The sequence below is a fragment of the Xiphophorus hellerii genome, chromosome 13 (assembly GCF_003331165.1).
Source record: "Xiphophorus hellerii strain 12219 chromosome 13, Xiphophorus_hellerii-4.1, whole genome shotgun sequence".
NCBI lineage: Eukaryota > Metazoa > Chordata > Actinopteri > Cyprinodontiformes > Poeciliidae > Xiphophorus > Xiphophorus hellerii.
This window is the reverse complement of record NC_045684.1, coordinates 1,873,954-1,897,369: the sequence shown is the minus strand read 5'-3', so window position 1 is coordinate 1,897,369 and position 23,416 is coordinate 1,873,954. Positions and strand designations below refer to the sequence as shown.

Genomic DNA, 23,416 nt, shown 5'->3' with positions numbered 1-23,416 from the left:
AAATAATTCATAAATTTCACTTTAAAACAAGATAGTGTAAGAATGACAATTGGAGTTATGAAAATGTAAAATGTTTTGGAAACGTTTTATTTTGAAACGTGCAGAGTGCAGGACAGCGGAAAAGATAATGCACAGATAATTAAAACCGATTAAATATCTGTTACTCAGCTTTTCTTTTCAATTCTCCCTCACCTGCTTCCATCACTAAATATGGAAATTAAATGTTCGACACTGAGAAACAGCCCAATTGTTTCTACAAAGGAGAATCACAGCATCTGGACACCCAGGATCTTACAACAGCATCAGCAGAAGAGCTTCCTGATCTGCCTTTATTAATATGTTTTATGTCAATAAGAAAACCAGAGTCTGGATAAATTACAATCTAAACTCTTGAAAACATAAAAATGGGAAGAATGTGCAGTTCCACCTTCAGCCACAAGATGGAGGTAAAGAGAAATAAGTGCAGCACAAACATGGCCTTGGCTCTGCTTTCAACACACAACCCTGTTCCAGTAAACGCTGTTTTGTCTATGACTGGAAATTATCGCATCTCATTTAATATTTATAAACAAACACAAGAAACGCCAGAAATAAAAGAAAATGTGTCAAATGAGAGATTAAAGCACTTCTCCTCATTTAGAAACAACTTGTTACATTTTGCTGATGTTCGCCTGCTTTAGGTGAAAGCTTGAGGCCAGCTTTGGTCATTTCTAGAAAACTGACATCGTTGAGGTCAAAGTGAAACTTCAGCAGCAGCATTGAGCAACGCTGTAAGTTCCAGATAGTCGCTGGGGGATTGTGACAGACCAACTGTGAGTCTGTGGTTTGTTTCCTGTGCTGCCTGGAAGCGACAGAGAACTGACCATAAACCTGAATGAACGAGAGAACAAACCAATGAATGAATGAATGAATGAATGAATGATCTCTGTGCGGGAAAGACGAAGCTGTGTTCGCTGGAACTGATAAAGATGTTTGCACGCGTATCAGATAACGTTGTGCAAATGAAGGCGCTGAACACACAGCTGATGTTTCAGTCATTTCCCCTGGAAAAGTCCCGTCACCTTCCCTCCACTTCCTGTTGCTAAATCACCGCATGCAGCGCGAAACGGCACAAAAATGGAAACGCTGGCCGAAGTTTTACCTTGGAAATCTTCATTTGACTTAACAAATAAGAGTTATGGCAGGTTGTGAAATTCAAGGAAATATTTTTACTTTTATTTATCAAAGTTACTTTCACTATTGCACAGATAATTAAAACCGATTAAATGTCTGTTACTCAGCTTTTCTTTTCAATTCACCCTCACCTGCTTCCATCACTAAATATGGAAATTAAATATTAATTTACAAAAAATAAGTGTAGAAAAGGTTATGTTAGCAAAATTAAAATAAATATAGAAAAGTCCTGAATTTAAATAAAGAGTAAAACTAAATTTAGTAAAAAAAAAATAAAACAAAAGTAACATTTATTTAAGATTTTTCTCTTCTCTGTTTTTCTATTGCTAATTCAAAAATGAAGCAAACAAATTAAGTTTTCTGAATAATTTAAAACATAAAATACCAGTAAATAAACTCAAATGTTTGTAGTGAACATCAGAAACACAAACCAGCTTTAATTGTGTTCAGTGAGAACTCTGCTCACCTTTCGGCCGACGTAAACCGGGATTCCGATGACCATGGCGGGAACGGCGATGCCGGCGATCAGCGTGATCCCGACCGGCGCTCCGATCAGCGTTCCCAGCTGCCACAGGATCTTCTTCTTCCTGCTCCAGGGTTTCTTCCCCCAGAAGGTGCAGCCGGACGGACTGCGGCGGGAAGCAGAGGAGCAACGTGAGTTCACCCACCAGCAGGACGGCGCGGCGCCGCGAGGCGAGGGGCGGGGCCTACCTGAGGTAGTGCAGGTCCGAGATCTCCTTCATGCAGAGCCAGCAGAACTCGCAGCCGCACACGGCGCAGGTCATGTGGTTGCAGCTGCCATCGTTCATCTTGATGATGTAAGCGCCGCAGCGAGGGCAGGGCTTGATGTCATCAGCTGGAGACAGAAGGAGACGAGGTCAGACGGTTCCGCCTCAGGATACGTCTGACCAGAGGGAACATCGGAGCTCTGACAGATCCTCTAATTCATTAAACTGCTGCTTTCAGGAGTTTATGCTGAAACGAGAGTTTTTTCTTCCACTAAATTTTCTGAAAGCACGTTTTTCTTACTGTTACTTTTTAAAAATACTTAATGAAACACTTGTGAACCTCTTTCAGAAGAACCAATTTCCTAGATGCTGAGAAAACTGAGGCTGCACGGAAAAACTGAAAGACACAGGAGTTCTTTCCTCCATTAAATCATCTGAAAACACTTTTCTTTTAACGTTTGTAAGTTTGTATTTCATGGAACATTTCTTAACCTCTTAACAGAACCGAAGCTCTAGACATTGCGGGAATTGAGGTTGCACAGTTTTCAGGAAAACTGAAAGAGACAGGAGTTTTTTCTACCGCCAAGTCATCTGAAAGGACTTTTTTCTTATAGTTCCCTTTTTTATAAATAACTCTGAACTTCATGAAACCTTTCTGAACGTCTTCTAAAGAAACCAAAACTGAAGCTGGGCTTCATTTATAGAAACTAATCATGTTTTTTTTAATCTGCTGCCAGGAAATGACCGGCTGTTGAGAAACAAATAAAACTCTCAAGCCGCTGCAGGAAGGATCTGCAAGCTGAGAAACTCTCCATCGGGGTGATAATCACACCGCAGGATATTTGGAGGCTTGAACATCGGAAATAAGACAAGTTTGTTGATTCAAGTAGCTGAAAAATGCCTCAATAAAAACAGCATCAGGGGTTTTTCCTTCTGAAAACTTGGCGCAGGACTGAAGATTAGCAGATAAAAACTGGCAGCTGGAGGATTTACTGGATGGATTTTTAATCAAAACAGGATTAAATGAATTCATGTAGATATGGATTCATCCTGCGGTGTTTTACCTGCGGTGTGTTTCTGATTGCATCACAATAAAAACACATTTCCACATTTTTCCGTTTATTTCTGCTGGTTTTTCCGTTTCTGTCAGATTGCATGAGAGGAAACAGAAGTGATGCTTGGTGACGTCTGGCCCAGAACGAGTTTCATGTTAATTACAAGCAGATGTTCTTGATCTCTACAAAACAGGAAGTTCATATAAATTTGGGACTTTTTTTTCTCACATCCCGACCAAAAATAGTTTTTAGTTTTGTGTCTTTAAGGAGAAAATATGCACTGCAAAAACACAAAATCTTACCAAGTGTTTTAGTTTCCACTGCAAATATCTTGGTGCACTTGAAATAAGACAAAACTAATTTACATGTAAGTTTTTAGCAGAAACAGGAGCTTGTTTGAAGTCATTAATTCATTAATATTGATTTTAAAAGTATTAGTTCTACTAGCAGATTATTTAACTTATGATATTTTTCCATGATTTAAGTGAAATAATCTTTCAGTGGGATACAAATATTGACTCTAAGCAAGCTCCTACATCTTATTTTAAAAATCTTCCTATAATTACTTGGTATGATTTTGTGTTTTTGCAGTGCAGTTGTTGCAGTTTTCTCCTATTTCTGATTTTTTTCCCCCTGAATGTTTCAGTTCAAACACATGTAACTTATTAATTTATAATTATGAATCTTTTTCATCACTGGGGAGGAAATATGTCTCACTCTGCTTCACAGAACTTTTAAAACCAGAATTTTCTATCATAAAAGTTCTGTTTAAGGTCCAGACTTTGACTAGGCCAATCAAAAACCTTTTGTTTTTAGCCACTCTGAAAGAGAGAAGCATCCCTGGTCGTTCTCCTACAGGAGAGAGCAAATTATTCCAAAGCAGCCCAGACCATCATACTGCCACCACCGTGTTTGACTAGGAATGAAATTAGCTTCATCAGTCCACTGAATGTTTTCCAGGGAATCTTCTCCAATGTTTTTCTGGAGGCCCAAACACTCAGAAATGATTTTTATCCCTCTCCTGACTGATGGATGTTAATGATTTGTTGCTTTGGGATCTTTAATCTGCTTTTTCCATTTCCTCAGGCTGTTAAAATTAGTTTGATCATCTGAAACCTTCGAGCAACAAAAGAAAAAAACCCCAAAACCAAAGCTCAATGTGCAAGGTGAGAAACGCATCAAGCTTGCACATCTGTAGCTGAAACAAACTAAAGCTGCTGTGCTGAATGCATCTGCTATGCAGCAGCTCCAAACATGATCCTGCGTCTGACCTGCAGCTTTGATGACATTTAAGGTTTGACAGGATGCAGGACGCTGCAGAGCTAAGAATAGAAACAGATGACTGATTTAAACACTTCACACTTCCTCCAGCGGTGGGAACGCAGCGCAGCTTCTGCATCACACAGCTTTGAAGCTGACAGACTGAGCAGATGGACGTGTGATAAAGTTGACAAAGTCAGAGTCTCTGAAAGGTGTGAAAATGATGGTTTCAAACAGGAAATGCTGCTGCTGAAGTCTCTGCACAGTCTGCTTAATCTGCTGCATCAGAAGCAGACAGAGTTTAGTTTATCGACTGATGACTTTCTTTAATCAGCTCTATTAAAACCAAAAACTGCCGTTGTCTCGCATCATTAAACTTGGACATTTTGTAACAAAACAAGAACCTCTTAGACTGCTGAAGAGAAAAATAAAATTGTTTATATTTCAAAAGAAAACAGCAAAAACTGCATTTTGGATCACAAAACCACAGCCAGCAGTTTTTTTAGGACCACTGTAGAAGGAGCAAAATCTGAGACTAATGTCAGAAATTTGATAGGAAATACAAAGATATTTTAAGATTAGTTTTGGAAATTTCTTAGGAAAATTTGTATTTTAGAAATTTTCTGAGTTTCAGAATTTAAAAATGTTTAACTTTTAAAACTCAAAATAGTCAATTTTTTTCTAGAAAATTTCCAAGATTCATCTAAAAAGTTCTGAATTTTATGGCTGAAATTAACTAATTTTTTAATTATTATTATTTACAAAGGCCCTAAGCGCCGTTATACTCTCTGTTTCAACTGTTACTCCTTCTCCTTCTAGTATAGCTCTGCCATCTTTGTTTTTGTATCAACTGACTCCGCTAAGAATCACCATGGCGCCCTCAGATGGATGGAGGCCAAACTACAACACTAAAAGAAAGTCTAAGTGGACGAATTAATCAACCGGAACTAATTTTAATCTAATAAACCATTAATCGACTAATCCCTGGTTTAGGTCCAGGGATGGTGAGGCTGAGAGGAGTGAGTCTGGGCTGTTGGGGACTCACCTGGCCCCTGTTCCTGGGTGTAGCTGGGCGAGTGTCCGCTGTGGGTGTGCAGGGATTGGGCCCGCTGCTGCCGGGCCGAGTCGCAGGTCTGGTTCGGGTGCCACGCCTGTTTGCAGTGGTAGCAGAACTCCGCGCCGCATCCCTCTCTCCGACACACCAGCCTGGGACAGCTGGCGCAGCCTGAGGCGATGACTGCAAACCTGACGGCAAAAAATGGAGGAAGCACAAATAAATGAGTCAGAAACTAACATTTTCCAATCTGTGAGGCACCGGTGGGCAAACAGTCAAGTGTTGCGGCATCACAGAGCAAACCAAGCGGGTCGCTGGCACAACATGAGCTCCTTAGAGCCGGTTTTAATTTGCAGGAGTGACGGTGAGGAGGATCCTCACACCCGTTTTGCACCTTGGTTGGTAGAACCTCAGACTGCAGGTCTTTAGAGGGAACTGGGAATAAATAATGAGGCAAGCTGTCATGTAAGCTGTTTCACACCGGTCTCCAGGGAATGAATGTCTCCATGTCAGAGACGCAGAATGGGAGGCAATCAGTGGCGCAAATGGGTACAAAAACCCTCAGCAGCCGTTTAAAAGAGAAGAAATGATGGATTTTCATGTTTTCTCAACTTGTTTAAAAGCTTCACAAACAGAAAGCAACATTGTTACCTAAACGCTGTTTTAAGATTAATATTATACAAAATTTCATAATTATTTTTTTAAATTCAAAATTTAACAAAGCCGTATTCAAAACAAACATTATTCTATTACTGTAAATGAAGTGAACCTGCTAACAGGTCAAATCCATAAAGCCATAAAAATAGCTCTAAAAATGTTTATAACTGCATATTTTAACAGATCAAACATAAAATATGCCCTAAGATGCATTAATATGAACAGTGCAAACAGTCTTAGCACCAAAACAGAAGCTAACATCCACAGCCTTCTTCAGCCTTTGGGTTTCAGCCAATCAGAACCTTGAAAATGTTAGCCAATAGCATTTCAATTAGCATTAGTATTTTCTTTCTAATATATTAAAATATTCTCTACGTAAAAGTCTGCGAACAGGCATAACAAACCAGCTATTAAAGAAGCATTGTGGAGGATGAAGTGCCATCTAGTGGCAAATCTAGGAATGGTCAAACAATAACAAAAGGAAGTAGCTCCAGATTAGCAACCTCTGGTTTTATTGGTTTAAAGATAAAAACCAGTTCCAGAACCAGGTTCAATATTTCAGAAATCATCCGTGGGATAAATATAAAAGTGTTAAATACCAATAAGCTTAACATTAAAAACAGCTAAATGTTTAAGTTCATTATCTGAGAACTTGGAATGCAGAATATTTGGTGCCCTGCAACAAAGATGGAGGTTAGCAGGAGACTGGGATGCAAGATAATAATCACACGAGCAATCACAAAAGAGAGGATTACAAAAGGCTGTCAGGAAGCTAAGTGGCTGAAAACCCGTCGTGGGAGGGGAAGCAGAACAAAACAAGCGTGCTGCCATCTTTTCTGAAAGCTATTTATGTTTTTAGGGTTATTAAAAGGAAAGAAATGATAACATGACAAACAGTTTTATTGTGTTGCTCCTCTAATGTGGCAGCTTGGCGTTCCGCTTTAACGCCTCCTCAAACTCTGTGACAGGCCCAATCTCAGGACCGGGACTGAGCAGATATCTTTCCTCCTGATGAGCATCGAGTCCAAATTAACTTTGTTATCTGCTTCACCGTGTGGGGAGAGAAAAGCAGGAAATGTAAAGATAACGGGAGTTAAGAGCGCAGCGTTTGGTTCTGAGCAGAGAGCGAGTTTCTCTGACTGCTGAATGTTTGTTTCAATCAGAAAAAGTCTGGCAGTATTTTGTGAAACCGACTTTTTCATTCTCTCATCGAAACAACACCTGGAGTGTTGCCTTGATTCTTTTATGCATGCTTGAGAAATCATCCTTTCATCTCCATTGCAACCATTCAGCTGCGCAAAATGCCTGGTTGGACCTAGCTCCGCCTTCGAGGTGCAGCTCCTCCCCCACTCGGCTCCTTCAGACTAGCCAGGAGCAATTAGCAAACACCTGGTGGAACTGCTGAGCTTGTTATGGGAGCTACTTCTCAGTGAAACGCAGGTAGAAACATGTTTCAGAAAGAGCAGGAGCTTCTTAAAGAAACAGAGGCCCAATTTCAGGGCGTTAAATTATAAAGTCAAATTTCTTTTAAGTAATATTTGATTTATGCAGCCTTTCTTTAACAGATGAAGGTAACAGTTACTTTGGTACTTGATGGCTAGAAAATGCATAATACTTTTCCTTTAAAAAGGATTTTCAACTGAGCAGCAGACGTTGTGTCTTTAAGGAAAAGCAGAACAAACCAGATCATCTGATCTTCAACTTCATGTCATGTTTTTAGCTAACAGTTCCTGGAGCGTAAATCTTTAACAGATTTGACTGAAGAAATGAAAATAAACCGTTTTTACCTGGGCTGCTGGTTACAAAGAGTCTAAAGATACGGTGCATGTCACGTTATGGAAAACAACCAATGGCAGCGCTCACCGTAGCCAACCTCACTCTGAACCAAATGGTCTGAATTTGGTAGTTTTTAGAGAAAAATGATTCATAACACAAACCAGATTTATCTGTTCACACAGGATTAAACTCCAGGTTTCCAGATTCATTTATGAAAAACTTTAAGTTCATAAATGGTTCCTCAGACTTTCTGGGCTTATTTTTTAGAAAGTTTTCCTTTTCCAGACAAGATGAGACAAGAAGCAACATTCCTGCAGGGCGTCATCTGTTCTCACTGCTCCTCTGCCAGAAACGTCCCAGACTTTCCACCCTGCAGTGACTTCACCCACTTGTGATTAAAGAGGAGCTAATAAAAACACAGATTAACATGTTTTCTCTGCTACAGCAGCACTTTAGATCTTCTGAAGAGGTGAGGGATTTATCAAAGACGTGACTTCCTACCTGCTTACGCCAGGTAAGAAGAAGAACTGCCGTTTTAATGGGACACAGATTCTGTACATTCAGCTGGAAAACAAACAAATCAGTTTGGAAAGTTTGAAAACTGAGACAGAGGCTGAAGAGATCAGCCGAAAATTAATACTTTACATTCTGGTAAAATAATACAAGTTTCTCTCGTATTGTTACGACTATTTCTAATTATTTCAACTTTGTGTTGTGCGACTGTTTCTCCTAATATTATGACTTTTTTTCTTATGAACTTTTATAACATTATTATGACTTCTTACTTTCAGTCATATAATTTTATTCTTACAATATTATGATTTTATTTTCTTATAGCTTTTTCTCATTATTATGAGTATTTTTGTAATATGACTTCTTGTTGTACGACTTTATTCTTGTATCATTGCTACTTTTTTCTCATATTAAAACTTTATTGTCGTAATATTGTGACTTGACTCTCATATTATTTTGACTTACAGATGTAGAACTTTATTCTCACAATATTGACATAATTCTCCTGTAAATTTTTGTCTTTTTGCAGTATTATAACTTTATTTTTATTATTTCTTAGCCTGGCATTAATACTCTGTATTAAGGCTCGTCTTTATTTGCTAATTTGTTAAAATTCTCCAAATGTCTCAGATTGTGTCCAACGTCTCTTATCCTTGCATCCAGTTCTGATATTGTCAAAATATTTTTTCCAGTAATTAATGCCTGTTTTCATTGTTCTACCGCATTTAAATTATAATGTGAGGCTTTTTGTGCCCTTGTCCTGACTGATACCTTGGCATAATGACTTCCTTTCAGCGCAGAGGTAAGTTCTCTGTTAGCCAAATGAGTTAAATCGAGTCAGAACGTCTGAACTTTGATCCAGATGAATCAGATCCTCAGGTGGGAAACAGAAAACACTGAATGTTAAGCCTCTGTCCAGCATCTGTGCAGAATTTGTTTCTCCATCTGGATTTTTTGTTTTTCTTTCTGAGGCAAAAAAAAAAACAAAAAGTGAGACGTAAAGTAACAGCGAGGGAGGCGGAGCTTCATGAGCGCCGACTGGCCGCGTGTTTGAGAGGAAACATCCACAGACTCTCCTGTGTGCATGCATCTCCTCTGGGAGGTGCACACACACACACACACACACACACACACACACACACACACACCAGCAGGCCCAACAGAACCGCTCTTCCCGCCTCTGTCGGCTGCATAAGCTCAGGATCCTCATGCAGGTCCGACATGTAAGTATTGATCGGTGTAATTAAGCCCTGTTGCCCCGGCAACGCTCCCTTTGCATGACATTGAGAGTTGCCATAGCAACTGACAGCCGGAGCCGAGAGAGACCAGGCTCTGTTCTGACTGGATGCTGGGATCCGACCGTCACGGATTCTGACTGGTCCAGACCGCTCACACGGGGTCAAAGGTTAACCACAACCAACAACATGGAGACAGAGTGCGTCTGCGTTGGGCTCATTGTCCAAACATGCTCCCCCTGGAGGCAGGTTTCAGCTTTACAGACTGGAATTACTGGAGCAGAACTGGGTCTAAACCAGTTCATGAGGGCAGAGAGGAGGAGAAACCAAGATAACCGTGTTTAAAGACTCGCATACTAAACCATTAATAAGGGATTATTGCTTCTGTTTTTCTGTTTCTTTGACTAGACCACTCCAGAACCTTTTTTTTTTTTTGCTTTTTAATCACTCAAGGTGAACCTGCTCGGATGCTTTGGATCATTTTCCTGCTGCATGAAGGGAAATGATGGACGGCCATTTTACATTAGATACCAGAACTCGTGGTTCTGCCATATCACAGCACATGGTCCAGTCCCACACCATCATACTGCCACCACCATGCTGGAATACTTGCTTCATTCTTCTAAAACGATTTCTTGTTTCTAAAGATCTGGCAGTAATTACATCTACTGAATTTATAACATGTCTACATACATATATAAAGGCATGTATGTAGACATGCCTTAAAGGCAACGCTTCCAAATAATGAATATATGTAAAACAGTGACTTCAGCTAAAAATTATCTCCATCTTTTCTCTGGTGTTTAATCTTCATCCAAACTGACAGTTTTAATCTGACTTAATGTAACGCAGAAAGAAAGAAAAAGATGCTAGGCTTCTTGTTTTACAGTGTATGTAAGAATCTGACGCATTTATTTTATTCTTAACTTTTTGACTGGGCCTCATTTCCACAGCTTGAATTCATATTTTTTAAAGAAAAGAAACATTACGACCAGAACCACTACAGAATAACTAATATTGTTTTATCAGTGCGATTTAAAACTAATCCATTTTTTCAGTGTTCAGTCTTTAAATTTCAGGGCAGGAGACGTTTGCGGCCGCTCCTCCTCTCCGGTGAAAACCGTCAGCCGTTCCCTCGGCTCTGCAGCTCCGGATGTTTGTGCTGAATAACAATTTGGACTTTGTCAACCTGTCTGAATTAGAGCGAGGCTGAGTCACTGCTGGCGTCAGGCAGCGGACCGTCCGCTCTCAGATTCAGGTCAGCAGCTCCGTCTTCTCCAGCCTCATTTTGTTTCCAACAGGAAGACGCAACAATTTATCTCTAATCTGGTTTGTCTGTAATCACAAACTGTTTCTGCTTGAATGCTCCCAAACGCAGAGATTAAATTAGCTTCAAAAAGATTTCGATCACACCAAGAAAAAGTTAAGACGATAATATTTACACAGTTGTGTTTGAAAAAAAACACACACACAAAAAAGACAAAGCCTGTTGAGGTTTATTTTCATCTGCACTCTTGGATGACTCACGCTGAACAAACAAGGAGGCCCAGAAAACAGAGAGAGGCCGAGTGACTGGATGGGTCTGACCGTGGGAGGAACTTTAATCAGACAGAGGGAGCAGTTGGGGAGTGGGCTGAAGATATTTCAATATGAAACCAGACCTGCTATCAAACACATAAACTGCATAAAACACGGAGATGACTGGCATTCAGATGCATAAAATCACCTGAAAAACCACCATGAGTCAGAATCACTGAGTCTCAGCGCCACAAACGAGTGGGATGTCAGAAAATATACATAAAGCAAAAATAAAAGTCTTTTTTTGTGCAGTATGACAATTTATATATCGGTTACATCAAAAACAAAGATGTTTCTGCTTTTGTTGTCATTACTGCTTCCTGTCTTTAGGGGGCGGTAAGTGCGGAAAAACTAGGCTAATAATTAGAAAGCAACAGCCAAAGAAGAAACAGGAAAAACAGTTTTTACCTCTTTTTTTTTTTTTATAATTAAAACCGGAAATTTTCAAAAGAAATTTTAAAACTACGTCAATGTCTCAAAATCCACTGGTTGCTATGGTGACACTGCCTTTTAAGAAAAAGTGGGAGATGTAGCTTTGATTCAAACAAACCATCACTGTGCAAAACTGGACATAAATTAGAAAACATTTAGTGATGATGAATAAAAGGAAAACCCTTCTCCTGGTTTTACATGAAAAAACGTCTTAAAGAGACGCTTCACTTCCAGTTTCTAACAGGAAGCTGGCATAATGAGAGTGAGTTAGCGGCAGAGCGAGATCACCGTCTGCACTCCGGGCTGATTTACCAGAAAACTGTAGATCTGGCAGCAGAGAGAGACACACTGGGTGGAAGTAGAGAAAATAACCTCCATTTTCATTCATACATTTTATAGGTGGAATTTAAGCTGCGGCTTAAATTCAAAAGTTTCTGAATATTTCATAGGGTGAAAAATCTGGAGTGTCTGAAACCATAACAAAAAAGGGGAAGAATAAAACATATATATCATAAAGTTATTAAAGTTTGACTTTATGTGACTTATTTTAACTTTAAATTATGTTTCTATTGGTAGCTGTTAAAATTCTACTGTAATCTTTTGGGAAACTTACAAAATTTTCCTGAATACTATCTGATTCCAACTTAAAGTTAGAAACTTGCGTTTCCTCATCGAGTCTCATGAATGGGGTTTCCCAATGCGAGTTTCCTGATTAACCAATCAGAAAATATGATGGCAACACAACAAAGTAACTCAAGCATTTAACGGCCACAGCCAGGAAACAAATACAGCAGCACTTTATCATTATAAGTGCAAATAAAACTCGTTATAACAACTTTTATGTCGCATTAAAACCAAATTTTGTTCTCATTTAAATGAAAATATGGCAACAATTCACGAGATCTTTGAGTGTCGTCTACTAGAAATGGTAAAATGAGTTAAATATAAATAAATTATTACTTTAACTGAGTTACTCGTAAACAGAAACTTACCAAATAAAGAAAAATTTGTTATGTTATTGTTATTATTTTCACTTAGTAAATATAAACTTTTCTTTTTTTACATTAATTTAAATGAATAAGTGGGATTTCCCCTAAATGCATACATATCGCCTCATTTAAATGTGCACAAGTACAAAGACATTATTTCAGAAGTACAAATGTTAAAGAGGAACACAAACTTTGGTTTGCACACTTATTACTTTCCTAGTTTTTTTATACACTTAGAAAACTAAAACTGACGGTGGTCCTAGCTAGTAAAACTCCAGAGTTTATTTGACCTGAATAACGTCAAATAAACACTTTTTATTCCTTAAAAGTGTTTTAAAATATAAAATCTAAAGTTATTTATGAGTACATATGATGGTTTAAAGCATTAAAGTATAAAAAATCCCAAATAGAAGGAGTGCGTTTGGAAAGCCTTGATTTTGTAGGTTCTAAATGTCTGCCACCAGATGGCGCTGTTTCCCTCAGGTTGAACCTTTAAGTTTAATGGAGGGAAAAAGCTAACTATGGGATGATGGAAAGCCATCAGATAGGAAACAAATCAGCAGGAATTAATGAGTTCCTGATAACTGAACTGACTGAATGCTGGAAGTGAACCAGCAGACGCCAGAAGGTTTGTTTTGTTGTTCTCACACCAGGGCTGGGCTCGAATGAAATATTTCAGTCAAGATTTGTTCACATTCTCCGAAAACAAAAAGCTTCATCGTCACCAAAATCTTTCTGAAAAAGTCACAGAAAGCCGAGACATGACAGGAAAAGAGATTTTTTTCTGAAACAGATTCTGTGGCTTTCCCCTGTGACTCTACCTGTACTTTCTACCCAAAACCAAAAGAAGAATATCACAGCCTGAAACTCAAAGACAGTGAATCACTCCTGCTTTTTATGATCAAACAAACGCCTCTCATTTGTTCCAGAAAGTGAGCAGCTCAGGCTCCGACTCGCTCCGACCGCAGCAGCAGCTCGAGGCTCACTAACCCACTTTCTGCCTCTCAGATTCTCACTTTCACGCCTCTCGTTTTTTTAATCTGTCCGGGTCCCAGAATCTCCCCCGGTTCTGTAGACCTCTGTGAGAAATAAACACTTCAGGGTTCGCTGCATTCGGAAGCTGCTCGCTGTAGTTTAGTTTGTGCTCTTAACAATAACTTCCTTGTTTTCACTCATTGCACAAATTCCCCTTAAAGAAATGAGAGGTGAGAGTCAAAGCTTCGCTGGATTGACGTCAGATTGGCAGTAAGTCTAATTACATCACAGAGAGAACAGGAAGTTCACCTCTCAGATGGACGCCGGCTAAAACTCATCTAACTTAAGCTTTTATTTCCTTAGCAGCTGCTGAAATATTCGTTTTCTGACTGTTACGCTGCTTTTGAGTTTTAAATTTCTTCAACTTCTCAGTTTTAATTTAAAATGCCAGTGGCACAACCAGAAAGATTTCATAGGGTTCCAAATTCAAAACTACTTTATAAATCCCAAAGGGAAATTAAAGTTGTTTAAGGTTTTTCAAAGAGTAAATTAAATTAAGTGAAAATATCACAATAGCAAATATTGTTGAACGATAAATGATCAAAAAGTTATTGCGATAAACCATAATATTGTTGTTTTGAGACCATTTTAAAGAAATGTAACAGTAATGGCATAATAATGCAAGAACACAATCTCAAAGATCAATAAACTAAATTCTAATGAACATTTAACACTCGGACTGGAAGATATTTTAAATATCTGCAATAAATAAACAAAACAACAGAAACAACGATTAAAATGAACAATAAGTCAGTAAACAAAACTGTCCTTAAAAATAAGAGCTAACTGAGACAAAACCAGACTGAAGACTTTTACCATCCAGTGTTTGGTAGGAAAAGAAAAACGCTAAATTATGCAAATTATTGAGCTTGTTTTAGTTTATCATGTGATTAATTGATTTATTGGTACGGCTACAACAAACAGAAAAACAATCAATAATAATTCTATCCCTTTACTTATTGGGTTTTACATTTATGTCTATACTGAAGATCATGACTCTGTATGCCTTTCTCTGACAGGAACATGATTCTCTGGGGGCCAGGGGCATATCAAGCAGTTTTCATGAGGGGCCCATGGACCCCTAGAGCCCCCTTCTTGGGGGCACCACTGAAAAATTACTTTCTTTCTAATTTCTAGTTTTCTCTCCTTTCTAAACGCCAGAATCTCTTCAGTTCTGGTTTGCTTGTGGGTCAGAACATCTCTGGCGTTTTACAAATTGAACATGTGATTCATCAAACATGTGATTCCCGAGTTGCAGAACCGTTACTCACCCGCAGTCGGGCGCAGGGCACCATCTGCAGTCCGGGTCGGAGGCGAGGCAGCGCCGCAGCAGGAACTCCTCGTACTTCTCCAGTAGGGCGGCGTCGTCCAGGATGTCGGCCACCTGCCGCGGGGCCAGCCTCTCGGCGCACTCGGGGCAGCTGAGCTGCACCCGGCTCTCCGTGATCTCGATGCGCAGGTACTGGCGCAGGCAGCAGAGGCAGGAGCGGTGGCTGCAGCCCAGCAGCTCGGGCAGCTGCTCGGCGGGCTGACGCACCAGGCACAGCGGGCACTCCAGGAGGTTGGGTTCTCCGGCGCCGGCGAGGGACGGCTGGCTGGAGGAGAGTGGCTTCGAGGGGGTGCTGCAGGCTGCGTCCTTGCCGCTTGCGGTGGCTGCGGCGGCGGAGGTTGCGGTGGGCGTTGAACTCAAGGCGGCAGGCAGCTGCTGCTGCTGTGCGTGGTGATGATGACCTAACGGAGCGGCCGCCCCTCCTTTGGGGGCCCGTCCGCTCCGGGAGCCCCGCTTGCTGTGGAAGAGGCTGTGGAAGGAGATACGGCCCTGGCGTTTCCCAGCTGCTCGGCACTTAGGGTTGGGAACGCCGCTGACCGATGAGTGAGGCGACTCGGAGCCCTTCTCTGAGCCCATTTTCCTTTTTATTCCTCCTTGAAATTCCAACGAGGAGACACGAGCCGCGGTTTGTTTCCTCGTAAAACCAAACAAACAGTTTTTCAAGGTCTTGGCTCAGACTCTTCAGAAACCTCTTCCCCTTGCTTTCATGAAAAAACAAATATTAGCAGGAAAGGGCAGAGGGAGATAACAAACAGAAATCAAAAGGAGTGGCACATGTAAGCAGGAAAAAGAAAAAAATCCCCCTGAGGTCCCAGTTTTGTCTCAGGTTTGTCCGGATGAAGTTTCACAAAGAAAAAAGGAGAGAAGAAAGGAGTTTTCTTCTCTGAGGCAGAAGACGGAGTAAAACTGTTTCACTCGTCACTCTCCTACGAAAACATAGAAAGAATAAAACCTAAAAATCCACAGCTTGGTTGTTGTAACTCCTCTGGTTTGGACCTCCTGATTCTCCTCGGCCGAGTCCGGAGCAACCGATCCTCTTCTGCTCCTGTTGCTGAATGCCGGCGTCTCTGAACGCTCCTCTCTGTCGGGCAGAAAGAAGGCAGGAAGTTAGCACAAAGAGCATGCTCAGTATGACACACGCCTCTCCTCCCTCCCTGCCTCTCCGCTCGGCTCCTCCTCGGTCTCACTTCAGGGGTTTTTCTCTCCTGCGCATCTGAACCGACGATCTGTCTGCTCTGGTCGCGTTCGAACACACGACGGTCAAATGGAAGAAATTCTGTTAAAACCTCAGATTCAACGCATGACATCATCCGCGACTCCACCCAATCACGTCTTTGTGTTAAAACCAGTCTGCCGCTCTACAGCATGCTGAGCACCACAAGCTGGTCTCCCACTTCACGCTGCGCCGACCCTGCCGTCACCATGGCAACGCTCACTACAAGCAATGAAAACAGCGACTTGAATCTGCCTACAAACAAGAAGAGACACAACCTGGAGTAAACAGATTAATAGAGTCAAATATACAAACAAAAAAACATGTTTTAGATGTATGGGGCCTGGGATTGCCAAAAATCAAATATGAATTTGATTTTAGAAATAAATGAATAACCCCAAAAACATTAAAACAATATCGACTTTCACTCTTAAATATCCCATACATGTTGGGAAAAAAAATCAGCATTTAGAAGTATGGGGGACTTAGACTGCCAGAAATGTAATTTGTTTCATTGAAATATAATTTTGAGTGTGGAAATAATTCAAAAACAGTAATAAAAATGCAGAAAAATTATTGTCACTCTTAAAAAAGCATGTAGATATCTAAAAAAAACTTCTAAAAGACATACACTTGAGGTAAAAAAATATGGAAGACTAAAAGTGACATAAATCAAGATTTTTCTACAGAAATATACATTAACTTCAGAAACATTAAAGCAACCAACAAAGCCTAATAAAACTTAATACTCACTACTAAATAAACACAGTTTAATTCTGAAATATGGAGGACTAACGATGCCAACAACCTAGAAGTTTGGCTAATATATCAATAAGGCTCAGAATTACATTGTGACACAGGGAGTGCATGTTTAATAAGTAAAATCTAGTTTTACAAGTGTATTTATGTTTTTATTGAAATAATTTTAATCTAAACTACATTGTAGTTTAGAGTGAAATTGTCAGCGGTTTCTTAGCTACATAACAGGAAATAAGCCCTTTTGTGGTTTATTCTGATAAAACTTTACTTTCTCAGACCAGTTAAAAATATGTTACTAGTATTACATAACAATGACTAGCTATAGTCATAGCTTAGTTAGCTAGTCATAGCTAACTAAGCTATGACTAGCTTATCTTGAAGTCAGAAAAATGGCCAGATATCAGTGAGTGATGTAGTGTAACTGACTTTCAGTTCATTGAATAAACAAATTATTTATATCATAACAACAAAAATGGCCGGTTATGTTTCTTGCCACTATTTTACTTTGACCTTTGAACCCTAATTTACTGACAGGTGAGATTATTCTCATAATGTTATATGAATAAACATTACATTTTGATATTTCTTGTATTTTGGCAGTGTCAGTCCTCCATAGTGAAACACCTAATTACTATCTAACATATGGAAATACCAAGTCTTACTTCTAAAAATGCACAAACCAAATTAAAACAAAAATAAAATTTACAGCCCTACACATAAAACAAACATTTCCAAGAACACGCCCTCCCTATATATTCATATATAACTATACCAAACATACAAAGACTCATAAAGTTTCACAAAAACTCCCCAAAACAAACATAATGCACTAAAATAGCTCCAAATACACAAAAATTCAACTGAACATAAATAACACTTAACACGTTACACACCATTACAGACACACAGAATCCCAACACAGTCTTCTTTTACAACACACAGTTGTAAAAGAAGACTCACAAGTGAAAAGTAATAATTACTTTAACACAAAACACACATGCTAATTATGTTCTCACTGCAATTACAGACTGTGTAAGTGCTTCTATTCTGGAACGCAGGCCTGCAGCAGCAGCTCTGGTCAGACGTGTCTTTCTTTGGATCTCCAAATTTAAAGTTGAAAAGAAACTCACTTTGCTGCTGGAAATATTTCCACTAAATTAGTTTTGACAGGGCCCTGTAGCCTGTTTTTGACATCTGTGTAACATCTAATCAAGATTAAAAGGAAAAACTGAAATTAAGATGTCAGATCCAGTCAAAGAGGAGATAGAGCAGATGCAGAAGAGGAAGCACAGAGGAGTTTAAAGATATTTTCCCAATGTCTACGTGTAATAACTCAGATATGATAAAGTAGGAACATGTGACTAAGGCCTTGTACAAACATAGTCATGTCTTTATAAAAACAATTATTTCTGCTACATCATTTAAAAAATATTTGAAGACATGGGATCAGATTCAGAAAAGTTTTCATCCACATTAACCCACTGATCGTTGTTTTGAGCATGCCAAACCCATAGGGGGCAGTGCAGCGCCACGCTAAAACCTGTCAGCCAATCAGATTGCTTCAAAACAACCGCAATTTAAATTGAGCAGATATTGAAGTTGAACTGCTTTTAAATAAAGTACTAGAATATAAATGTAGATAAAACACAACACAATGTTGAGTGGGTGTCGTGTCAAAGCCAGTGGGACGTATTGGCACGTTTTGTGCTGCAGGCTGTAACTGACGGGACCCTAAATCTCCATTTCTCCTTGTACACACGCAAACACAACACAGGAGTTTTCATAAGTAATTGCTTTCAGTGATATTAAATTGAGTTTTTATGTGGACGAAAGGCCAAAACGCATACAAATATATTAATTTTCCCAGATATCCGGAAACTTTTAGACAAGATTTATGACATGGGTGCAAAAAACCCCCAAAACAATCCTGAATAACTCCAAACAAAGCGCAAGAATAAAGTAGGGATGTAAGGAACTTTTTCTTTATTTACGGTGACTGCTGGGAACATTCTCACTGCTTGAAACTACTCCGCACAAGCATGAATACTGATCATACAAAATCCAGTTTCACACTTGATTATTGTTACAGCTTAAATGAACCGTTTTTACTGATTAAAATGAGTTCTAGTTGTTATCGGGACCCTAAAAGAGGTGTGCACGTTTTTGTTGCTACAGGAAATAAAATCCAGACAACTGATTAAAAAAGACAAACACACTCACTCAGCAGTGCAGATGTTTTCTGGTTTTCCCTCTGCGAACCAAAAACAAACCAAGCCTCTGTGATTGACTTAACGTCCACAAATCTGATTACAGCCGCTCGTCTGAAGGCCGCTCTCTCTCTCTCTATATCTCCATCTCACACAAACACAGGCAGAGTAATGCTGACCCAGTAAACGTCAGACCATTCATGTGATTACGAAGTCTGCGTCCAAGTGGGGAGCGTGAGGAGGGGGATTCATGGCCGTGACGCACAGAAAAACACAGATAAGCCGAACCGACCTGGAGCAGCTGACGGGCTGAGCTGAGTGTCTGATCCAGTTTTCAGGCCAGGAAGAAGAAATATCACAAGAGAACCGAAAATATTCCAAACATCCGCTTTTAAAGTTAATCAAAAACGACTTTTTTCAATCTTCATTTCATATTTCTATTCAGTTTTAGAGAAAATTGATGTAAGATTTTATTCCTCGCCCTCTAGTGGCCACATTATGAACTTCAACAACATTAAACAGGAATGCATGAAACAGATTTGCATCATATGAAGTGTTATTGATCAATAATTCTTTGTGTAGCCAACCTTCCAGGTCTATGATAATGCACCAGAATAACCAGGTGGATTAAGACGCGTTTCAACATGTCTGAAACATGCATTTACAGATTAAAAATCTCTTCCTAGAAAAATGTATCTAAACTACAGGTACAGAATAATTTTAGACCAATAAATAAATAAAAAATAGCTGTAATGTTTTGGCATCCCAAAATATTTTCTTGTAGAAATCCTAGATGTTTACAAACTAAAAAGTTCTAAATTCTCAAACGCTTTAACTAATATTAAATAATTAATGCAAAACCTAAGATGGATGGATGGATGGATGAACAGATGGATGGATGAACAGATGGATGAATGAACAGATGGATGGATGAACAGATGGATGGATGAACAGATGGATGGATGAACAGATGGATGGATGGATGAACAGATGGATGGATGAACAGATGGATGAATGAACAGATGGATGAACAGATGGATGAACAGATGGATGGATGAACAGATGGATGGATGAACAGATGGATGGATGGATGAACAGATGGATGGATGAACAGATGGATGGATGGATGGATGAACAGATGGATGAATGAACAGATGGATGGATGGATGGATGAACAGATGGATGGATGAACAGATGGATGGATGGATGAACAGATGGATGGATGAACAGATGGATGGATGGATGGATGAACAGATGGATGAATGAACAGATGGATGGATGGATGGATGAACAGATGGATGGATGAACAGATGGATGGATGAACAGATGGATGAACAGATGGATGGATGAACAGATGGATGGATGAACAGATGGATGGATGGATGAACAGATGGATGAATGAACAGATGGATGGATACATAATGTCTCGCTCCACTATGTTGCCTGCAATGATGAAGGTTCACTCACCTCAGGATGCCAGATCCTTAAAAATAAAAGTGATGCTGAGGGCTTGCCGTACTTTCTTTCTTAAATATAGAAACTTAATTAAGCAAGCCTCTGATGTCGCACCATAACAAACTCCATCCCAGATGTAGAGGAAAAGTAATTTCCACACTATTGATCCCAATAAACGTGCTACTCACAACGCAAATGCTTCAAAGACCAAACCATGGCGATGCCTTTCAGGAAATTGTTTGTTCTTGGGCCTTTTTTTGCTCTTATCTTCACTCGTTAGAGTTTTACGTGGCCATCTGTTACTAAACATTAGCTTGGAGCTCATTTGGTGAGTAAGATGTGTGATTCACAGCGCTGGCAGATTTTGATTCCAGCTGACTCATCAACATCGTTCAAATCTTGATTTTTTAATGATCCCAATGAAATAACATCATAAAAGTAGAAAAAAATCCGAGCTGAGTTACTGAACAACACAGTTTTATTCAGACTGAGACAAAATAAACACATCAAACTACTGACATTACACTATTTTCCAATAAATATGTCAGATCTCATCCATTCAGTCCAAACTCTCTTTGTAGTCACAGTCAATAACAGCCAAAACAAAAGTGACTTTAACGCCTGCAGCTGATTTTATAGCGAGCGATAAGAGAACAAGGAAGTAAAATAGCTCAACTCTTTGTCAGCTTGCTGAGTTATCAGTGCCATCGGATGAACTTCGGCAGAATTCAAACAAGCTGCAGGATAGAAGGAAGGAAGGAAGAATGCTGTGTGAAAACATTCGTTATTGGCTTCAGGGTCAAAGGTCAAACTGGCCAGAGGCTTTTTAATGCAGCCTTTGTTGAGCAGCTGACAGAATCTACTGGTTAAAACACAGAGGTTGCCATGTTTGGTCCAGTTTTAAGGATAAACCAAATCTGTCTCTGCCAGAGTTTTGATTAATTATGATTATTTATGCACTAAAATCCCTGATAAATGTAGAATTTCACTGGATTACATCAGCAGTGCAGCAAAGTACCAAAACATCGTCATTGTACTTAAATACAGTTTTAATGTACTTTACTTAAAGGTGACCAATTATCCTTCCTTGGAGAGGTTAGGATAAGCTTCACAAAACAAAACAAAATCATTCTTAGATGATAAAACTTTAGTCTGCCAATATTGAGCTGTTTTAGGGCATCCTGTCACTTTAAATCCAAATGAGCGTCTGCTGGTCACGCCCCCCAGCTCAATATTTACACTCGCTGCAACAGATGTGCAACTACAGTATATAACTGCACATCTTTGAGAAGCATTAGTAGAACTTCCTGCGCAACAAGAATGCTGCAAGTGGTTTCTGAATGGCAAGTCAACAATAGCAGCCAGTGTACAGCGGTAAATCCAGCTGGCCAAATGTGCTGGAATTCAGCTTGGGTTGCTAGGTAACAGGTGGTGTGGTTGCTAGGTAACAGGACAATACCTGCCGATTTGTGATGTTTCATTTTTTGATGTTATTGAATATAAAACATAAAATTATGTGGAAGATTTGGTGTTTTAAGGACTAAAATGGAAATTATTCATATGAATAACAAATTACAAAAGAAGAAAATCAGACAAAATAAACATTTTTCTAAATCAATTAATTTCAAAATAAAGCTTCTGAAACTAGCAATAACTCCAGGTATGTGTCAGATGAATTTGTGATTGCTGCAAGTTTGAAGTTACTCGCAGTGGGTAGAGTATCCAGAAAATTTACTCAAGTAAAAGTAAAAAGTACAGAGTAGTAAAAATATAATTTCTATCAAAAGTTAATGCGACAGACTGGCGACCTGTCCAGGTGACCCGCCTCTCGTTCGCTGGAGAGGCAGCAGAACCCGTCCCACAGGGACCAGGGTGGAAAATGGATGGATGGATCAAAAAGTTACTCCAGTAAATGTAACTAGTTACTCGCCAACTCTGACATACAGTAGGCACACTTAATGGTGCTATAGACTATTACATTAGGGAATACTTTCAACAACTACTTTTATTTTTAATACTTTATCATTTATAAAAGCAAGTTTTTTACTTTTAATCAAGTAAAAATGTTAATGTGGTTAATTTTTTACTAAAGTAGATTTTTGTCTGTTTTTGTACTTTTACTGAAGCACAGTGTTGGTCCTGGCGTGTTTCTCAAACTGCCTGTTTATTCTGCTTAGCTTCCATTTAAAGGTTCGGTTTTTATCGTGTGAAAAGCTCCTTTAACGTTGTGATTTTCTGCTGCCTAAGCTCTGCTCTGGCCCTCTGATGCTCCGTCAGAACCAGAACCAGCGAAGCCCCCATGGTGGCGCTGTTGTCGGCTCTGTGATGTGGCTTCACGCTGAACAAACACTTAAACATGAGAAGCAGCTCGTTATCTCTGGAGGCAGATCTGTGAAGACAAACACGGCGGGGACAGCCTGTTTGTTTCCAGAGGCAGAAATTCACTAAGCAGAACGCCGTCTGCAAGCCCCTCCCCAACCTGTTGCCCCTCTTTGATACGGGTCAGCTGACAGTCTGAGTTCAGAAGCAGCTGATCAACAAAGACAAAAAGTTAAAAACATGAATCCACTGATAATCTTACTGCATTTTTATTAAAATGTACAAAATCCCATAAACGCAGTGCAATAAACATTGAAAATAATTGGAAAAAACCTGATTTATTCCTATTTCAACAATAACAACTGATAAAAGTCGACTTTTAACCAGAAGAAAAATCTAAGTTTGCTTATTTGAATCCACTGAATCTGAGATGAGCTGCCCATGTAAATAGTTCCCATATTTTGTTACTAAAATGCAAAATAAAAGCTTTGAAAAGCAGAAATCTTCTTTGATAAAGTGTTATCAAATATATATTTTTAATTTAAAATGATAATATTGTTTTAAAACAGCAGAAAAGTTCATTTTCAAAGTCAAATTTCTGATTTTTGTGCAGGATACGCGGTTTACAAGCTGAAATGTGTTTATATA

The 23,416-nt window shown here is 39.3% G+C and overlaps 1 protein-coding gene across 3 annotated transcripts in view; it reads right to left on the bottom strand.

Moving 5' to 3' along the window:
- The window catches only part of rnf19b (ring finger protein 19B), a 39,655-nt gene that overhangs the window by 5,306 nt on the left and 10,933 nt on the right, over positions 1–23,416 (bottom strand). For 2 of the 3 annotated variants that reach the window (XM_032580955.1, XM_032580953.1), the window contains exons 2-5: positions 14,757–15,896; positions 5,262–5,461; positions 1,885–2,029; positions 1,640–1,802 (exon numbers count right to left, since the gene is read on the bottom strand). In XM_032580955.1, the coding sequence (XP_032436846.1) occupies positions 1,640–1,802; positions 1,885–2,029; positions 5,262–5,461; positions 14,757–15,391 (1,143 nt within the window). In that variant the 5' untranslated portion in view covers positions 15,392–15,896. Of the gene's footprint in view, positions 1–1,639; positions 1,803–1,884; positions 2,030–5,261; positions 5,462–14,756; positions 16,338–23,416 lie in introns of those variants that run through there. The other variant, XM_032580954.1, reaches the window with a different exon arrangement.